General features: G+C 38.6%; 1 protein-coding gene across 4 annotated transcripts in view; it reads left to right on the top strand.

The window, feature by feature from the left end:
- Positions 1 to 21,458, top strand: part of iqsec1a (IQ motif and Sec7 domain ArfGEF 1a) — an 88,311-nt gene that overhangs the window by 27,696 nt on the left and 39,157 nt on the right. Inside the window, exon 1 of one of the 4 annotated variants that reach the window (XM_084429148.1) lies at positions 7,715 to 7,818. The exons of the other annotated variants lie outside the window; for them this stretch is intronic. Within the exon in view, the coding sequence (XP_084285274.1) occupies positions 7,742 to 7,818 (77 nt within the window). The 5' untranslated portion in view covers positions 7,715 to 7,741. Of the gene's footprint in view, positions 1 to 7,714; positions 7,819 to 21,458 lie in introns of those variants that run through there. 4 annotated transcript variants of the gene reach the window in all.

Below are 21,458 nucleotides of genomic sequence, written 5' to 3'. Positions count from 1 at the left end.
GTTCATGAGAATGATTTTTGTTTCTTTCCATAATATCAAACTGCCAAACAAGGTAATAGAGTAAAATTAAGTCTTGAAATGACCCGACAAATGATAGAAATTGCTTCAGTTTTTCACCAATGGAAATGTGAACATATACATACATAAAATTACAATTCAAATGATTTAAACCAACAAAACTGCAATAGTTTTTTGTTGTTGTCTGAATCAAATCTGAAGCATTGTGAATGGTTCAGTGAGATTATTATAATTTTTGTCCTGTTATTTACATCAGGTGATGAATGATTGAATGATTTAACATTAGTGATCGACTGCACAGAAGTGTCTGTGAACACACTTATCATGTCAACAAACACACTTGGAATTCCTGTAAATTTAAGATGGTCAGCTTAAGTTGTGGAACGCAGCTGTCAATCTGGTTCATAAGTGAACTGAGCGTGAACAGGACGGGACACTGCGCTCCGAACAGGCCCTGGCACCACTGCGTAAACCTCTTTGCATGGGGCTCAATCTGCTCCCTAGTTGAGCAGTCACTGTTGCCACAGGATTTACAGTTTAAAAATAACCACAATTTATGATCATTTATATTTATGTATGTTCTGCAGTTGTATATTTCATTAGTTTTGTTTAATAGATTCCTTGAGGTTTTGAAGCTTCTGCATTGTAGGGTCTGATTAGATTCATGGAGGATTTTTTTTAGAGATGTTTCACATGTCTGTTTTCTGTCCTATTATTCTCATGAACTGGAACTTCATTAACTTATTTTTGAAATTAGTAAAAAAAAAGAAAAGTAGTTATTGTCAAAAGACTGATGAAAACAGCCCTTGTTTGAGTGCTCTGCATCTCACCATAACGTCTCAGGTTAGGTGTGTAACCCTGGATCCCTGAAGAGGGAACTCGAGCTGCGTCGAGATGCTGTGGGAACGCCCCTGCGTGATTGCGTCGTGAAGCACGTGTGAAATCAGTCCAATGGTGTGACGAGACATCATAGGTGAAGGCTGACCGGCCACCTTATAAGAAAGTGAGATAGGCTCAACCACCCACTTGCTCATCCTCTGCTTAGATGTGGGGTGACCTTTCCTAGGTGACCCGAAAGAGACAAAGAGTTGATCTGATTTTCGCCACAGGGCAGCTCTGTGGACATAAGCATCCAAAGCCCTAACAGGGCACAGCAGATTACGTTTTCCCTGATCTGATGATTGAAAGGGTGGAGGACAGAAGGCCTGCAACATAATAGGACCAGAAAAATGAGTTGGGACCTTAGGCACATAACCCGGCCTAGGGTGAGGAAAAGCTTTCACCATTCCAGGTGCAAACTCGAAGCATGAAGGAACACCCAACAAAGCTGGTAAGTCTCCAATTCTTTTAGAGACTATAAAGCAAGGAGAAATAACGTTTTAATGTGAGGAATTTTTCTGAAACCTCTTCAATAAGCTCAAAGGGAGCCAAAGCCAGGCCTTCAAGATCAACGGCCAAATCTCAAGCTGGTGCTCTAGTGCGCAGTGCATAACATTGTCATGACTGATAATACTGATTAAACAAATGTGTTTTGAGTTTACACTTAAATTCATGCAACGTGGTTGTTATCCTGAGAGCCAACGGAAGAGAGGGGCTATAACAGAGAAAGACCTGCCACCCATAGACGATAGACCAAATCTCCGCTCACAGAGGAGTTCACAGCCAGAAGATCGGAGAGTTCGAGGGGGAATATAAGGATATATATATATATAGTGACAAACAACACCAAATAGACTATGACAGTTCACAGAGAGCGCTTGCTGAAGACACAGAAGCTAGCACGGTCTGAGTCCGGTTATGCTTTATAGTTTCCTGGTCTGTGACGTCACCCGCCTATGACGTCTCGTCACACCATTGGACTGATTTCACACGTGCTTCACGTAGCAATCACACAGGGGCGTTCCCACAGCGTCTCGACGCAGCTCTAGTTTCCTTGAAAGGGAACTATGCTAAACGCCTGCTTTTGATCATGGTCCCCATCTGCCGTAACTTTCAAATCTCATGTGAATGTGAAATCTCAATCTCAAAAAAAAACCTCATGTACGGTACACATTCAAAAATGATCTCCTGACAAAGTCCTGACAAATTTGATGTCAGATGCTATTGTCCCAGTGACGAAAGCATGAAAAACCATAGAAACCGTCAGATCTTTTTACTCCTGTCATGTTCAGTGGCGGCTGGCTGACATTTTTGAGTAGGCTGGGTTTTCACTGCGATTTGGCTAGCTACTTTTCTTGCATACAACATTTTGCCAGTTTTCTGCCATCATTTAGTGTACATGTGCTGCAGTGTTGGCAGACACTGGGATTGGTCTGTCTATGTAAAGCGTGCTTGAATGAGAAGTCAGATAATGTATGATTTAGGATGCCTAGACCAGTGGTTCTCAACTGATGGGTCACGACCCAAAATGAGTCCCAGAATAAATAAAATGCAACCCCCAAAAAAAAGGCTTATAAAGGAAGAGGAAACGGCTCTAATATTTGTTATTGTTGACATCCGTCCGACCAAACATGCATTTTGGCACATTATACGCCAAATTATACAGATGGCAACATGACATGCCTTCATCCTCCAAAATTACAGAAGGTAAAAAAAAAAAACCCACACAGTCTACATTAAATACAGGTACATCGCATTTGTTCTGAACATAATTGTCAATTCTCTTATTTATTTACTCCTATGTCATGTTCAGTGGCGGGACATTTTTAAGGAGGCTGAGGTGGAAATTGATTAATCATTAGCTACTGTATGATAAAGCAATATTAGACTTGGGTTTATCACAGTTTTTGTGATAAATACACTCCTATACGTGGATAATATAAAGACTGGACTGACCGCACCAATTTATAAATGGTCCTGTCATACAAATATCCACTCGCTTTGAGGTCCTTCAGTAATTTGGATTCCATTGATATTTTGGCCAAACGGGAGAGTCGCTCTTCAGTTTTTGTTTTTAGTCTTTTGATAATCAAAGCTTCTCTCATAACCATTGGAAGGTTTTTGGTTTTAATTGGTTTTAGGAATGACAGATCAACGCTTTTGATTGTAATTGGTTATTTTTGTGGAACACATTTCGGTTTGTTCCATATTCCCTGTGTGGATTCCTGGACTTTTATGTTGAAGTGTTTCCTGTCTCTTGTGCCATGCTTTGTAGTCTGTTTGTAGTCCTCAATGGGCCGAGCTCCGTGACTGCATAAACATAAGTCCAGGAATCCACACAGGGAACATGGAACAGTTTGCCTCCCTTCTGCCTTTTTTGGAAGTGTTTTTGACAGAAATCTGTGACGTTGCATTATGTCAAAATCCATTCTGATTGGTCAGTTTAGTAATGAGGAGTCGTTATGCTCTCAGCCTCCTCCGGCACTGCGTGTAAATCAATGTACCAATCGCCTGGTATCACGCATAAAAGAAAAATGAAAATAAAATATGACTCTTTATTATGGTCATCATCATCAAGTTATGATCAGTTTTGTAAGAAAATGATTACAATAAATGTTTATATTATTGTTTACCTACGATCAGGTAAAATGTGGGTCGTGAAGCACCACTGGCTGAGAACTGCTGGCCTAGAGTATGCAGTGTGTAGTGTGTGTGTGTGCTGTTCTTATAGTGTGCTTCTCTCACAGGAACCATAATGTGCTGCATCAGTTCTGCTGTCCTCCATCTGGAAGCAGCAGTCCTTCAAGATAGCAGGAATAACATCTCCTGTCCAGCCAAGGATCTGTCCTCTCTCACAAAGCGTTCTTCCAAAAGAGCTACATGCACTCATCCCTCCCTCCATCCGTCCGTCCGTCTCCTGCGGGAACGCTGTGTTCCTCTGGGGGATAAACATCACAGTAGGACAGATGGGAGTCTTTCTGCAGTAGTTCATTTAAAAGTTCAGTCCGTGAACACTGGAAGAACACAGTCATAGTGCTAGAACTGAATCACGCAGTTTAATGAGTGTTTAACCACAAACGTGTACCTCTAATACAAAGATACAGACCAGAGTGTGGAAGAGTGAAAGAGCAGTTTCATTCAGTACTCGGAGTGATGCATGACATGAGAAAGCAATATCTACCTAAATATCAATTACTGTATCACGACTAGTTGCCTGATATCAGTAGCTTATTGTCTTGAACATGTAACAGGATTCAAATTAAAAGTTTTGTTTTTGACCCTCTTGTATATGATTTTTCTTTTACATCTGTGCAATATTGTGAAAAATATTACAAAACCGTTATTTACATAAAGTTATGACAACTTCTAATGAAATTACTAAACCAACAAGCTACATTGAGTTTGATGAACTTGATTATTTGTAGCATGAACACAAATCTTTAAGTTGATTACTTAAAGGCACACTATGCAGTTTCCGTTTTCCTCAAACAGCGCCCCCTAGAGTCACTGTGGAGTAACGTTACTGTCGTAAATACCACTCACTCAGAGCCGTCTCTCTTTTCCTTGACTCTTCCGACTGCGCTTTCTGCGTTTTCTTCGTCGACTCTGCCATGATTCACGTCTGAAATGCATACTAGTGTCTTCCATAGAGGCTCTTCAAAGCAAGTCGTGATTCTCGCAAGATTTGTCGGGACGCCACCTCTCAACCCCCCCCCCCCCCCCCCCCCCCTTTGCTAGCGGGATGATTCACCCTACTACGATTTCGTTTCCTATTAAAATGATTTCGAAGCTGTTATATTAAGCTACAAATCTTGCATAGTCTGCCTTTAACTACTTGAGTTGTAGCTATGGAACCAATTAATCTTATCTATTTCACTTCAAATCCACATTTGTTTGAAGCTATGTTTCTGTTTGAAACATACTCCTGTTTTTATCGTTACATAATGCATTAGGTATGTTTTGCATGCTGGGAGCTGCATGGGACGCTGGTTTGCTTCATGTTTGCAGGAGTGCCTGTGGACCAGCTACACCAGATCAGTTTTGATTGAGAACAGCATGACTAGGCTGGACCTACGTGGAACTCATGCTGGTTTATGCTGTATTCTTCAGCAGGGTATCAACAGACAGCCAATCACGTGCCTCATATATTTATGCACTTTGGACCGACACTGAAACGCCATGCGTTGTATAAACAGTATTTTTTGAGGGGGAAAATGTCAATTGAAGTGAGGATGAGTCTGTTTTATTTTTACCTTTTATAGTCCGAAAAATCCATTCAGGAAAAAAGTTGTGCAATGCCTTTATGTAAACGGGTCACTTGAGGCGTTTGCTCAATAACTAACCCAGGGTTTAGGAATGTACCATGTGAAACTCAGGTTAAGTATAAGCAGTGTGAAGCGTGAAACAATATACCCCAGGATAGTGTTACCCAGGGTTTGGAATGACCCAGGGTTAACTATTTAAAGTGTGAAAACACCATCTATTGCCTCTAGTGGACAACACAGACCATTACATCAAGATCTTGGCTCCATTCCAGTTCACATATTTCTAAGAATGAAAAGTATGTTATGTGCTGATGCATACTTCGTACATACAATGGCATGCTGTCCAGGTACCTTTGACGTCCAATACACTATGATTTGGAGGGATGAATCTTTATGGTTCATCGTTTGTTTGTGTTTTGTCATTATTTTGTTGAATTTTTCTAATTCAACACATTTCTTCACTTTTGAAGAAAAGCTTTACGCTTTAAGCTTTATAGATTGGGTTCAGTTACAATTCATCAAATCAGCTGTGGATGTGTTCCCCCAGGTTCTGTCCTCGGTCCTACTCTCTTTTCTCTGTATTTGCTCCCGTTGGGTCGCATTTTTAGGAACCACTTTCCATTGTTTTTCCAATGACACTCAGTTGTACTTACTATTAAGGCATTCTACCAACTCATTGGACTCATTATTAGCGTTTCTAAAATATATCAAACATTTAATGGCATTCAATTTTTTTAAGTTAAATGAGGACAAAACAGAGGTGATTTTCTCTGGACAAGTAGATGGCTCTATTATGGCCCTTTTAAATTCAAGCACCGTACTCTAAAATGTCGGTAAGGGATTTAGGCTTTTTAATTGATGATAACTTAAAAATGGATAAGCAAAATAATTAAGCCTTTTCCACCAAATTCAGACTTTGAAAGAGTTTTTCAAACTTACATCCTTTCATGGTCAGATTTCTGTAACTCTGTATATTTTGGCATTCCCTCAGCATCCCTACATTCCCTCTGCATCCCTACATTCCCTCTGCATCCCTACATTCCCTCTGCATCTCTACATTCCCTCTGCATCCCTACATTCCCTCAGCATCCCTACATTCCCTCTGCATCCCTACATTCCCTCAGCATCCCTACATTCCCTCTGCATCCCTACATTCCCTCAGCATCCCTACATTCCCTCTGCATCCCTACATCCCATACACAAAAGAAATATATTTTCTGGATATGTTTTGGAATATATGCACATATTTGAAATTGGCCCAATAAATATATTTCATACTTATATTTCATATATTTTTGTTATATTTCAGAATATATTTCAATGTATTTTTTTCTGTACGGGTCCCCAAAAGTGTCAAAAATATATGTGGCATATATTACAAATACATTGAAATATATTCTGAAATATAACAAAAATATATGAAATATAAGTATGAAATATATTTATTGGGCCAACTTCAAATATTTGCATATATTCCAAAACATATCCAGAAAATATATTTCAAATATAATTCTTTTGTGTATGGGATTCCCTCAGCATCCCTACATTCCCTCTGCATCCCACAAACTGGTTTTGGAAGAGGCTAAAGAAACACAAATCTATTATTCTGGGATTAGCATTGGCTCCCAGCCCAATAATCTTTAAATAATAATAAATAATAAAAAGAATTGGTGAAAAAAACAAGACAAGATATTGAGACACACTACTCGATCTCTATTTGATATATTGGGTGGATAGGTAGTGAACTGATAAACAGCCCTTCTTTATAATATCCTGGGGCTTCATTTATAAAAGAGTGCGTAGAATCCCAACTAAACGTGAACGTACACCAGAACCAGTACGCCAGAGTTTTATTTTTTATTTTTTGGCCCTGATAGTATTTTTTTGGCCCGTTCGCCTCTTCCAGGGCCTGTTTTATGCGACGCATCGGTTATAAATGAGGCCCCAGGTCCCATGATCTGAATAATGAGCATTTTGAGGGTTACTTGAGCTTCACTGGTGGGTCTTATGGACACATAGCCGTTGAGAAACGCTGGTTTAGTGTACCTGTGTCTTCTCAGTGCAGTGGAGGTAAAATACAGCGTGGTTTATGTACATGACATCATAGCATTGAGGACGAGGGAGTCCCTCCCTCCACCAGGGCATCGCCAGCAAACCATTTGCAAGTTCAGTGGTGATGTTGTTGCCAGGCAACCGGCATTCAGCATGTATAGGTGCAGATCTGCTCATGGATGCCGTGGGTGAGATGCACTCGTTGGGAACAGTTTAGGAAAAGCCTGCAGCGAGGAGCACCTGTGCTCTGGAAGAGTTCCCCCGTGTGAATCTGCTCGAGTCTCAGTGATCTACAGTGAAGACACTGGTGCAGTGAGGCTGGACCTGACCCGGTTTCCTCATCAAGAGGAACCTCTCGGTGTGTGTGCCTGAGCTGTCGAGGATGCGCTGGGATCTCGACGCTCGGCCCGTCGGACAGCAGTCGGCGTGTAACATGCGGTAACGGGGATGTTCTCCGCTGCATTGCATCTCTCGGGTGGAAGCGAAGCTTGATCAGTTTGCCATGTGACTGAACATCCAGCCTGAAGATGTCCAGGTTTAAAGCTCTGTGTTTGGATTACTGGCAGGTTTTGTGTCTGCAGCCCAATAGCACGTTTTTCAAAAGGTAAGTGTGAGATGTCTATGGTAAATCATAAACATCTTATATGCTAACAGCAGAAACAGAATTTATATTCAACATGGTGATGACAATTGCCCCTATTCGGACAGTGTGTGTGTGTGTGTGTGTGTGTGTGTGTTTTAATCATTTATTAAAATGACTTGTTCACTAATGTCACCTTGGCCGTGTGAGTTACTGGTTGACGTTAAGCAATAGACCAATAGCTATTGTTTTCAGCTGGTTGTGGTTGGTGAGGCTGTCCTTCTAAAATCTTGGAAATAGTTAATTCAGTAATTTAACAGTATTAACGTTATTGTTATCAAGGTTACGGCAATGATAGCGAGTATAATGTTAGATTTGACATGAAGCGTTAGGAGACCGCGATCAGAAAGAGTGTGTGTCGGTGGTGTTGAGGAGCACAGTCGGTGTCGGCTCACACTCAGCTCTGACTCCGTGCCGGAGCGCAATTCACACTTTTCATCTTTCAGTCAATTCCCTATGGATAACTTCCAGGCTCGCCCTACATATCTTCTCATTGAGTATGCGGTTTAACGCTGAAATATATCACATGGGTAGCAACACAAAAAGGGCTGTTTCTGGAGATCTCCCGTCCTACAGAGTTCAGCTCCAGCCCTGATCACACACACACACACACACACACACACACACACACACACACACACACACACACACACACACACCTGTGCTCCTGCAGATCTTCATGAGCTGGTTCAGGTGTGTGTGTGAGATGACATAGCAAACGTGCAGAACTGAAACTCTGTAATACTGCACATTAGGAGAAAATGTTCTACTGTATTTGGGAGCCTGCCTAATGAAGCTCTGATTAAACCTGTGTGTGTGCGTGTGTGTGTGTGTGTGTGTGCGTGTGCGTGTGTGTGTGTGTGTAAAGAGCGCCTCAAGTGCTCCAGTGATGTGGGGCTGTAGACAGGGATATAGAGGTCTTGGTTTTATTATTGAATTAAAAATAGTTAATTAAGTTTAGTACAACCACGATGTACTTTATTGTTTACATCACAGTTAATTAGAATGGTCAGTTTTGTGCATTATAATGAGAGTTTAGGGCGGGTGGGTCTGACGGTCATGGAAAGGCTGTCCCTCACACAGCAGTCTCTGTGAGGTGGATGATGTGCTTGAGAAGGAACATGCGGCGTGACATCGGAGACCTCAGATAACTTGATCTGCTCTGATCTGAGACAGCAGACAGCATTACTTATTTACCGGCCGTCCCGACCCCAGCAGACTCACACACTCACACACTCACAGATGGTCCTGATGGCTGCTGTGTTCTGGTGGACATCACCGGTCTTCTCTGAGCTCCTGTGTGCTGCCTCGGCTGTGCGTGAGTGTGCCTCTCTTTCCTTCATCTAACACACACTCATGGTCTGAGAAATGCTGAACTTCATAGACTTGAGGATCATGAAAAACAGTGTTCAGAGTTTTTAATCCAGTGAGGTAATGAGGTTAGTGAAGGAGACATTAAAGTCTATAAACCGTAGTGGGACGAGCCACCAAACACTGTCGTGCAAATGAACGGCCAGAACACATTAAACGTTTTTTGTTCTCTGTTAAAACGGTGTCGTGTTAATAACTAATGATCTTTGCGACAGAAGTGAATCAATCAAAACTAACTTTAGCTGGACAATAACTTTATTCTAGAGCTGCTGTAAAGCCTGAGCAATCTCTGTTACTGTAATCTCCTATTATCACTGTAAAGCTGCTTTAATACAATCTATATTGTTAAAAGCGCTATATAAAATAAATGAAGGTGACTTAACGTGTGTGTGTGTGTGTGTGTGTGTGTGTGTGTGTGTGTAATGGAATGGCCGCTGTAGGCAGGAGTAGATTGTTTCCAAATGAACAGAGTCGGTCAGGTGTTTCTCCATACATTATTGACAGTCCTCAGGTAAACTGCATCCACGCGCTGCTGATATCTTAGGTTTTTATGGTGCAAGGTCACATATTGTACAACGGTTGTTTTTATTCTTTTATTTTAAATTATATTTTTACATAAAAGCAGGCCTTGAACCGTGCGATTGCAGAGAATGTTTCCCGTCCAGCTTCTGGCCAGACTCAACCCTGCTAAACTTCTGCAAAACCAGCCGAGAGCTGTTCATGTACTTCCACTAGTTCAAGAAATAGATGAAATGGCACTGGTGTCATTGATGATGAAGTGTTGTGTAAAAACAGCCAATGAAGTGTCCATATTCAGCTGGACATAATCGTTCTGAAAGTGATTCCTGTTGTTATAGCTGTGGCATGGACTCTGCTATTCTTCTACATTCAGAATGATTTTATATGGTGATGGGACGCGAGGAGCAGTGATGGCCGTTCATGAATGATTCGTCAGTGTGTCTCAGAGTTTTGATGCGGGCTATTAGGCCACGCACTTGATTATACCTCACATAAGTTCTCTACACAAGTTGTGTTGTGTGTAATGTTACTCAGATGCTGCAGTGATAGATCAGATCATACTGACTTGATGACTTTGTGTGTCATTTTGATCATTGGAGTTAAACTGTAATTTTTCAATAGCTTATTTCTCAGAACACGTCCACACAATCTTTGATCATATTCCAAATGAATGCAGCCAGAGGTAAATGATGAGTATGACCAGCGCAATGAATGGGTCTTTGACGAGCGACCCATCACCATCACAGAGACGGTTTCACCACAGAGATACCCAAGAAAAGTTACAGATAAAGGAAAATATTTAATTTCAGTCATGTTCACAAATAGTGAGAAATAATATTAATCTGTCCAACTGTCCAGTGTTGCTTATACAGCAGGCTGTAAAAACATATGAAACGATCATGACTATGCAAACTTTGCAAAGAATCCGCTATCAGAGAACAGATGTAGGATACAAAAGAACATGTAAAATAAATGGTTTAGTTTTGCTTTTATAAATTGAGCATGCATGATAATATTACAAATAAATACATTTTCCTAAGTTGGTTTGTGTTAGGCATATCTTAAGATTATACAGCAGATTATTTTTAATTTTTGTTATCAACTTGTGTTCAAGTCAAATCACCTTCATTTATATAGAGCTTTATACAATTCAGATTGAATTGAATTCGGTGTGCACATGCTCACTATGTGTTTAGTCTATAGGCATGTGCGTTTGAATGCGTATGTGTGCAGACACGTAGTCTTTCTTTACTAAGTGACATCGCCAGTGACTTGTCTGGCATGCATAATACAGCGTTTATAGTCATTTCCACAGATTCGTGTGAACAGGAATCATTTTGATAGCGTTTTCAGCTGTACAGAGAAAAAACAAGAAAAGTTTGTCGTGAAAAAAAGAAAGAAACTTTTGTGGTGGTGATGAGGCCTTCACAGGGGACGATGGTTGACACGGCTTCTGCTGACATTCAGGGATGCGTTGTCATCATGTCCAGGCGTAGGTCCACCATCTGATCTGGATACGGCCCGGATCCGGCTGACTACAGTAAACCTCAGAATAAACAAAGAGATATTAGCATAGATGCCATTCTTCTAATGATGTAAAGAGTACATCAGGTGTTACAGGAAGTGTTCCTGGTTCCGGCGGACCTAGTTTATGCAGCCTTACAATCATTTTACATGATTTGAATAATAGAAATTGATAATGTGTTATGAGTATGCCAGGTTAAAGAGATGTGTTTTTAGATTTAAACTGACCAAGTGTGTCTGCTTCCCGGACAATGGTAGGAAGACTGTTCCAGAGTTTTGGTGCTAAAAAGGAAAAGGATCTACCGCCAGCAGTCGATTTTGATATTCTAGATATTATCAATTGGCCAGAAGGACTATAATGCGTTAAGAGCTCACTCAAGTACTGCGGAGATAAATCATTTAGTGCTTTGTAAGTAATCAGCAATATTTTACAATTTATACGATGTTTAATAGGGAGCCAGTGCAGTTTTGACAGAACCGGGCTAATATGGTCATACTTCCTGGTTCTGGTAAGAACTCGAGCTGTTGCGTTTTGGACCAGCTGTAGTTTGTTTATTAAGCATGCAGGGCAACCACCCAGTAGAGCATTACAATAATCTAGCCTTGAGGTCATGAACGCATGAACTTACTGTTCTGCATTTGTCAGTGAGAGCATATGTCGTAATTTACATATATTTTTAAGATGGAAGAATGTGGTTTTACAGATACTAGACACGTGACTTTCAAATGAAAGATTGGCATCAAAGAGCACACCCAGGTTCCTAACCGACGACGAAGACTTAACAGAGCAGCCATCAAGTGTTAGACAGTATTCTAGGTTATTACGTGAGGAAGTTTTTTGAATAATTAGAATCTCTGTTTTTTCATAATTAAGTAGTAGGAAATTACTAGTCATCCAATTTTTTATATCAGCTATGCATTCTGTTAATTTTGTGAACTGGTAAGTTTCGTCGGGTAGCGAAGTGTAGAGCTGAGTATCATCAGCATAACAGTGAAAACTAATGCCATGTTTCCTAATGATATCTCCTAATGGTAGCATGTACAGAGTGAACAGCAGCGGTCCTAGTACTGAGCCCTGTGGTACGCCATACTGAACTTGTGATCGATAAGACATCTCTTCATAACGGTCAGATAAGTATGATTTAAACCATGCTAATGCAATTCCACTAATGCCAACATAGTTTTCTAGTCTATTTAAAAGAATGTTGTGGTCAATGGTGTCAAACGCAGCACTAAGATCGAGTAACACTAATAGCGAGACACAACCACGATCGGATGATAAGAGCAAATCATTTGTTACTCTAACGAGAGCAGTCTCTGTACTATGGTATGGTCTAAATCCGGACTGGAAATCCTCGCAGATATCATTTCTTTCTAGAAAGGAACACAGTTGTGAAGATACTGCCTTTTCTAATATCTTTGACAGAAAAGGTAGATTCGAGATCGGCCTGTAATTGACTAATTCTGAAGGATCAAGTTGCGTTTTTTTTTAACAAGCGGTTTAATCATAGCCAGCTTAAAGTTTTTCGGTACGTATCCTAGAGACAAAGATGAATTAATGATATTAAGAAGAGGATCTAGGACCTCTGGGAGCATCTCTTTCAGTAGCTTAGTCGGTATAGGGTCTAACATACATGTTGTAGATTTAGATGATTTAACGAGTTTAGTATATTCTTCCTCTCCTATAGCAATGAATGAATCAAATTTTTCCTCAGGGAGACTACAATGCACTGCCTGATGCGATACTGTAGTAGACGGTTGCATAGTTATAATTTTGTCCCTAATATTATCAATCTAGCAAGTAAAGTAGTTCATAAAGTCATTACTGCTGTGCTGCTTGGAAACGTCAGAAGTTGAAAGTTTATTTATTGTTAATTTATCCACTGTATCAAATAAATACCTCGGGTTTTGTTTATTTTCTTCTAAGAGAGACGAAAAATAACGCAATCGAGCTCTCTTTCCATGAAATGCGAAATACCTCTAGTTTTGTTTTCTTCCAGTTGCGCTCCATTTTTCTGGCTGCTCTCTTAAGGGCCCGAGTGTGCTCGTTGTACCACGGCGTTGGACTATTTTCTTTAATCTTCTTTAAGCACAACGGAGCAACTGTGTCTAAAGTGCTGGAAAAGAGAGAGTTAAAAGTTTCTGTTGCAATATCGAGTTCTTATAAGCTATCTGGGATGCTGGGATGATGAAACTGATCAGGAAGATTATTAATAAAGCAATCTTTAGTGGCAGAAGTGATAGGTCTCACATATTTGTAATACAGAGTCGGCTTTGCAGCCTTGGCTAAATGAAGTTTACACAAGACTAGATAATGATCTGAGATGTCATCGCTCTGCTGCATAATTTCAACGGCATCAACATCTATTCCATGTGATAATATTTGATTACGACAATGAGTAGGTCCTGACACCTGTTGTCTAACTCCAATAGAGTTCAGAAGGTCTTTATATGCCAATCCCAATGCATCTTTTTCATGATCTACATGTATATTAAAATCACCAACAATTAGGACTTTATCTGCAGCCAGTACTAACTCTGATAGAAAGTCCGCAAATTCTTTGATAAAGTCTGTATGGTGCCCTGGTGGCCTGTATACAGTAGCCAGCACAAATCTCAAACGTGATTTATCATTTACACTAGATAGTGTTACATTAAGCACCAACACTTCAAAAGAATTATATTTGAAACTAAACGAGGCTTATGTTTATAACAGTTATCTTGGGGTGGACTCTTTAAAATCGTTAATAACTAATGATCTTCGTAACAGAAGTGAATCAATCAATCAAAACTAACTTTAGCTGGACAATAACTTTATTCTAGAGCTGCTGTAAAGCCTAAACAATCTCTGTTACTGTAATTTCCTATTATCACTGTAAAGCTGCTTTGAAACAATTCATATTTTAAAAAGTGCTATATAAATGAAGGTGACTTGACTTGACTTGTACTTATGATCTGTAATCATATAATTTAAAATAAGCGCTTTTGAAGTAAGGGATTGTATATTCAGCAACCCAAACTTTATCATTTGTTCACCTGTATTATATCTGTTTAAAAAAAACAGTGTATAATGTGTTATCCAATGCAGAATGTATTTACAGATGCAGAAAAGTGCCTAGATATTAAAAGTGTGTTTTGTCATAACTGCTCATTATCACACTACAATACAAGATTACTTGTCAAATAAATAAATTAACTTGAAATCATTTTAGTTCACTTTGCAGAGTGATACATGACCCAGTAAAATGACTTCCAATAATCCTGAAAATAGGTTAAAGGGAGAGTTCATCCAAAAATTCTGTCATCATTTAATTACTCACCCTTTTTCTCAAATCTGTGTGAGTCTCTTTCTTCTGTTGAACATAAAAGAAGGCATTTTGAAGAATGTTGGTAACCAAACCGTTTCGGTGCCCATTGACTTCAATTGAACAATTGAATGGATGAAAACACACACACACACACACACACACACACACACACACACACACACACACACACACACACACACACACGTTGTTATGGTAAGGAACGTGACATTTCCCGAACACGCGCTGACCGGTGCCAATCACAACACACTGGGCCAGCCAACCAATCACAGCACATTTCGTATTTCGGAAGGAGGGGCTTCATCGAAACAGGAACTAAACGACGCATTCGAGACAGACTGTGGAGAGAGGTGCTGTAATAATGTAAAATATGTGCAAAATAATGTGTTTTTTTACCAATCATGCATGAAAGTATATTCTAGTACAGTGGTTCTCAACTCCAGTCCTTGGGACCCACTGCTCTGCACATTTTGTATGTCTCCCTTATTTAACACACCTGAATCAGATCATCAGCTCATTAGGAGAGACTCCATGAACTGAACTGAGTGTGTCAGATAAGAGAGACATACAAAATGTGCAGAGCAGCGGGTCACGAGGACTGGAGTTGAGAACCACTGTTCTAGTACACCTCAAAAACTAAATCAAGACTTCATAAAAGGGCATAATTGGACCCCTTAAATTAAATAGCACAGTGAATGTTTAGAGCTGCTCCAGCAGGGTAGTAATACTGTATGCTCCTCATTTTACTCTCTTTGCTGTTGACATATCTGACCCAACTACAAACTTTCCACTGATGTCTGCGAAAAAAGTATGTGTGCTCAACAAGCTTGCACATGACACACACACACACACACACACACACACACACACACACACACACACACACACACACACACACACACACACACACACAAAACAAAACAATGAGACATTTCTCAAAATATCTTTTTGTTTAACAGAAGAAAGTCTTATTAGGAAGGGCATGAGGGTATGATTGTTTAGGTGAACTTTAGCTTTAGATAAATGTGGCTCTGCCGTGGTCTAGACCCGCCACTGCCGAGTGTGAGCTTCATATCTTCCTTCTGTATTTCATACTAGATGAGCCATAAAAGCATGATGTATTAAAAATGATTATTAGATTTGTTTTAAATAATTTGTCTAAAGGTTTAATAAACTGTTTTTTTTTTTTTCATATGTCAAGTTTACAGGGTTAAGTGTCTTGGATGAAAGTTTCTCTAGGATTGAACCAGCAACTTTATTACACTGCACCACTGTTGTTCAGGGCTGGAAACTGTGATATTGTTGCCCCGTCTACCCCATCTACTGGTACAAACACTCTTACATAAGCTGCTGATGACCAGTGGAAGTGTTGGGTGTTCAGTCAGAGAGGAAATGTGATATTCTCATGAATTATTCAGTGTCATCTCTCCTACAGGATGAACCGAATCAAAACCAGTTTTCCTTATGTAAATCCTGAGAAAAAGCCCAAAGGCTCAAAACATTGGCATCAAGTCCAGTATGACAGCAGAAGAGATCTCTGAGATAAGCTTGTGTCTGTCAGTTCTTATAGACCTGATTAAAAGTGGTGGGAAAAACTTTGTAATACCTGTTTTGATCATAATAATTCATATTAATTCAATGATCATAATATTTGTTTTCATAATCATGATTCTATTCATTCAGGTTTCATAACCCTCAACCTCACCACATAAAGGAATTAATAACTGTAACCTACAACTACTATAAGCATATCCAACCTTGGATACAGACAGTACACTCCCAAGCAAAAGATGAGCGGTGCAGTATATCAGGGGTTTGGGTAACTTCTTCAAGATGACTGGAAACTGGGACTAAACCCTGCAGACAGAGACTCCTGCGTTCATGTCGAGTGGTAAAAGTTCAAACGTTTGGGATCATTAAGATTTGACTTATGTATTTGATTTTTTGGTAACACTTTACAATAAGGTTCATTAGTTAACATTAGTTAACTACTTTAGAATGATAAATACTTCTACAGCATTTATTAATCTTAGTTTGTTAATTTCAACATTTACTAATACAATATTAAAATCAAATGTTGTATTTGTTAACATTAGTTCATGCACTGTGAACTAACATAAACAAACAATGAACAGATAATGAACCTTATTGTAAAGTGTTACCAATTTTTTTTTTTTTTTGGAAAGAAATTAATACTTTTATTCAGAAGGAATGTTACAAAAGAGTTGTATTTTAAATGCTGTTCTTTTGAACTTTCTATTAATTAAAGTACCCTAAAAAATACAATCTATCACAATTTCCACAAAAACATGAAGCAGCACAACTGTTTTCAACATTGATAATAATAATAACGAATGTTTTGTGAGCATCAAATACTGATTTGTGAAGGATCATGTGACACTGAAGACTGGAGTAATGATGCTGAAAATTCAGCTTTGATCACAGGAATAAATTACACTTTACTATATATTCACATAGAAAACAGCTGATTTACATTGTAATATTTCACAATATTTCTGTTTTTACTGTATTTTTGCAGCCTTGGTGGGCAGAGTAGACTTCTTTCAAAAACAGTAAAATCTTGCCGACCCAAACATGTGAACGCTCGTGTTTATATTTTAACTCAGCTTGTTACACCTGTCAGGTTTGTTGTATTATATGGACTCTTATTTTGACATTCTGTTCTGTTTCCTTTAGTTCCTTTTTCCCCTGTTCTGTGTAGTTTCAGTTTCCATGGTTACTGATTATGTTCTCATTTGTTTCTATTAGTTTCACCTGTGTCTGGTTTAGATTCCCTTGTTCTACCCCTGTATTTATAGCCGTGTTTTAGTTGTTCGTGGTCAGTTCTCACGTCTGCATATAGTGCTTTTTATTTTTAACTGCGATGTTGACCATCAAGCTGCACTGAAACACGTGGCATTGTGTTTGTGTTGAGGTGGACTGATGCTGTTGTTGGGTCTAGCTGATCTCAGACAGCACATGTGTTTTGAGTGAGGCACTTGTGATCTCTTCCGTCAGTGACTGAGTGTGTGTGTGTGTGTGACTTAAATATATATGCTAAATTTTAGGGGTGACCCCGAATAGTCGAAGATTCGATGCTTCGATAGGAGGAGCCTGATTCGACTACCGATCTCATGGTCGAATCTTCGCAGAGGTGTTTTGAAACGAGGATCATGCCACTTTGGCTATATGAGGGCGCTCAATTTCACATAGAACTAGCTTTTATGTCAATACGTTAATATTCAGCCTATTATGATAATGCTGTATATAAAAATGTGCAAAGAAAGAAGCTTTTAATAAATATTTTTTTAACGTGCGTGAATAAATCCAAACACCCCGTGACAGATTTAAGTTTCACTTTCGATCCGTGACCGACAGAGGAGCGTCTTCGCGGCAAGGATTTAAATCTTTATGTCTGGGATAAGAAAATCTAAAGTGTGGACACCATCAGAAAGGATATTCTCCAAGGCTGGATTTAGCATCAGGAAAACCATTATCGCACTTCTGCCGGCCAACGTTTACACGTTTCACGCATAGACTGGGTTTCACGTTAGATTTTATCCGCGCGCACAATTTGAAAAGACTCCAACGGACACAGACAGAGTGAAAGACTGGATTTGTTCTCTCGATCAGGTAGGGTACAAGTGATTTCAAAACTTTTCAGCCGGTTCTAATTTGATTTTTGGATGCTGTGAACATAATTAGCTAAAAAGACTGCCACTCCAGTTTAGCATTTATTGTTGTTTCTGCAGTTAAAAAGACAAAGTTGAAAATTCTGGCTACTATCGTTATTTTAATAATTTCTTTATTTTTATTTTATTTATTAATCTGTCAGGGTTATCTAATCTAACTATTTGTGGCTTGTGTTTTGAATATATGTTCCCCTGCACTTTAGGCATTTTGCACACATTTGCTCCTCATCTTGTGACTTGATTCTAATTTATTTCGTTTTGTATTTTTTATTTATTAGAAAGGTATAGGCCTATTCTGTTCTAATTTAATTTTAGTAAATTAATTGTTTATTTTTTCGGTGCATCGATGTTGTGCTGTAGGCTGGCCTGCTCGCACAGGTAATTTAGCCGATTTAATTTGATTTGCATGTGAAATGCAAATCCTGTCTGCAGTGTGGCCTTTCTGGAGTTATGTTATTTCTTAGTTTTATTGATCCAAAATGTTTTTATACATTTTCTTCTATATCTTTGTGTGATTTTCTGTACATCGCGGCTTTGAAACGTTAAAGCCCCGCCCCCATACACATGATTCGACTATTAGTCGACTATAGGCAAGACATGACGATTCTGATTCGACTATGAAAATCCATAGTCGGGGACAGCCCTACTAAATTTATACTGTGGCCTCCAAAAAAGTATTTGTAAACTTAGGCCACATTAGATATGGAATATCAAACAGAAGCTGTTGATTTGACTCAAACAGCACAGACTCAGACAGGAAGAGATCGTTTGTTCAGAGCTGACGGCAGAGGAATATCTGCTTTACTGGCTGACATTTGTGAAACCAGTGCTTTCATACAGAGCATTTGCATCAATCCCAGCTTGGATTGGATTGATTGGATTGGCTATTGCTTAATCAGATAAAACTGCAGCATTAAATGGAGTTTGTGACATCTGGAAGTCAAGTCAAGTCACCTTTATTTCTATAGCGCTTTTTACAACACAGATTGTTTCAAAGCAGCTTTACAGAGATCACAGGAAAATAATGCAACAGAGACTGTTTCTGCTGTACAGCAGGTCTAGAAGAAATCGTGTCATACTGTGGACCTGTTTTCATTATCAAGCTGGATTCTTTAGAGGATGGATATTCTTTCACTATTTTTCTTTATTTCACTTAAGTTCCCCGGTGGAAAAAAATAAATAAATGCGGGCGTACATTAATGTGTGTTAATGTTAAAGTGTGTTAATGATTAGTTAACTTGAACTTGTTAACTAGAACTATTTTGAAACAACTCATTTTGTACTAAGTATATTTAGTTGTAATTAAATTGTAGTGTAAAACAAATCGCACACTTTGTCTTCAATAACAAATGCACATTAATAGACAAATAATACTTAGTTATACTTTGTACAAAACACTATTGTATACTATAATGTATTTTGAAAGTATACTTTTATGCATTGTTACAGTGATCATTTCCAGCACACAGTTAAAATATACCTAAAATATATTTTTAATAAAGTGCAAATAAATACACTTTTAAAAAATAAACTGAAATTTCACTTCAAGTATATTTTTCTAAAATCTGTTTTTCTAAAATATACTAAAGTACAATTATTTTAAAGTGTGTTAAAAGTTGTTTTGTGAAAATAGGTAAAAGCTTGATGCTAATATACTTTTAATATATTTAAAGATTTGCAATATACTATTGAAAAGGGGAATATATGTCAAATACAATAAAGTATACCTTTTTTTCCACTAGGGTTCCCATCCAGGCCTAGCGAATGGATTTGGCTTGCTGCCCTTGCAGGAAGGGTCCCTATTTAGTCACCCTCATGCCTTTAAACCTATACATGATTTTTCTTTTTTCATGCCAGATAAAGTGATAAAGCGGAATATAAGTGAATTGGAGCTGTTAGGCTGAAATTATTCCACGTCCAATAACTGATCCACTTCCCTGAAGTTCCCTCTCTTGGGTTGGCATTGACTGTGTTTCTCCTGAATCCATGAGTCTTGCTATTCCAGCTGATTACCACAATACGACGCTGTCAAAACTCTGGTGTTGTTTTTAGTTAACTGTTAGTGGAAGAGGGTAGAGGTCAAATGTTCTGCAGGAATGCACATGAACATAGTGACACAGTCTGTCGTGTATCTGTTTCGTTTTCAAGGACATGCCCCCACGGAAGAACATTTAGAAAAATAACCTCTGAAATGATGACTTCTGGTGAATATTGTGGAAACTAATTGATACATTTAGATAAATATATTTCATATATTATAGCATATTATAATACAACTTATTGGGCCTATATTTATAGAATAGCAAAGTAGGCCTAATCAATATACAAGACTGAACCACATAGATGTGAAATATAAAGGCTATCATGATCATTTTGCCAACAATGAACCATGGATTTGTTTAGTTTATAATACGTTTTATTTTTAACTTAAACAAATACAACATATAACATTCAAAACTCATCGGCTTAGACTGCATTTGAAGAAAAATAAACACAACAGTTTTCTGTAGCCTTATGTGCGAACTTATGCACTAGAATTAGACTTCTCGAATGTTCTTTCCAGTGCAAAAAAAATATATTTTTAATTTAAATAGACAACATTTTAAAGACGTGTAGTGCTTATATAATTATACTTCCATTATAGTTAACTTTCTTTCCAGTGCAAAACAATAATACATACAAAAAAACAGCTAATAAAGAAAATATAAAATATTGCACTCAAGCAATTCAAGCATTTTTGCATTTCCCGCTGTTGTTACTTGTCGTCATCGTTGCTACGATACGTGACTCACAATGACTGAAACGACCAATTAAAAGGGCATTCTCTGATGATGTTCCAAGATGTTAAAAACACTACGCTGATCATAGACAAACAGGGGAAAAATTAGTATCTACCGCACCGTCGTTTTTTTTCTTCTTATCATAGCCTACAAATGTCTTTGTTCATAGTCTGACATATATTAGAAGCTATATGTGTCTGTCATGGATTTGCACTGATTCTCAAAAAAACGGAACAAAGTGCGTTCCGTATCAGTTCAATACGGAACAAGACTTTTATGTGTCAAATACGGGACGATTCCGTATTATACGGAACGGTTGGCAACCCTAGCCTGTACTCTGTTGATTATTGCACACAACAACACAACAAGATGATATTTTAAGCTCCTTATGT

The sequence above is a fragment of the Rutilus rutilus genome (genome assembly GCF_951802725.1).
Source record: "Rutilus rutilus genome assembly, chromosome: 13".
Lineage (NCBI taxonomy): Eukaryota > Metazoa > Chordata > Actinopteri > Cypriniformes > Leuciscidae > Rutilus > Rutilus rutilus.
Note: the sequence above shows the minus strand (reverse complement) of the source record. Positions and strands in the feature narration are given on the sequence as shown.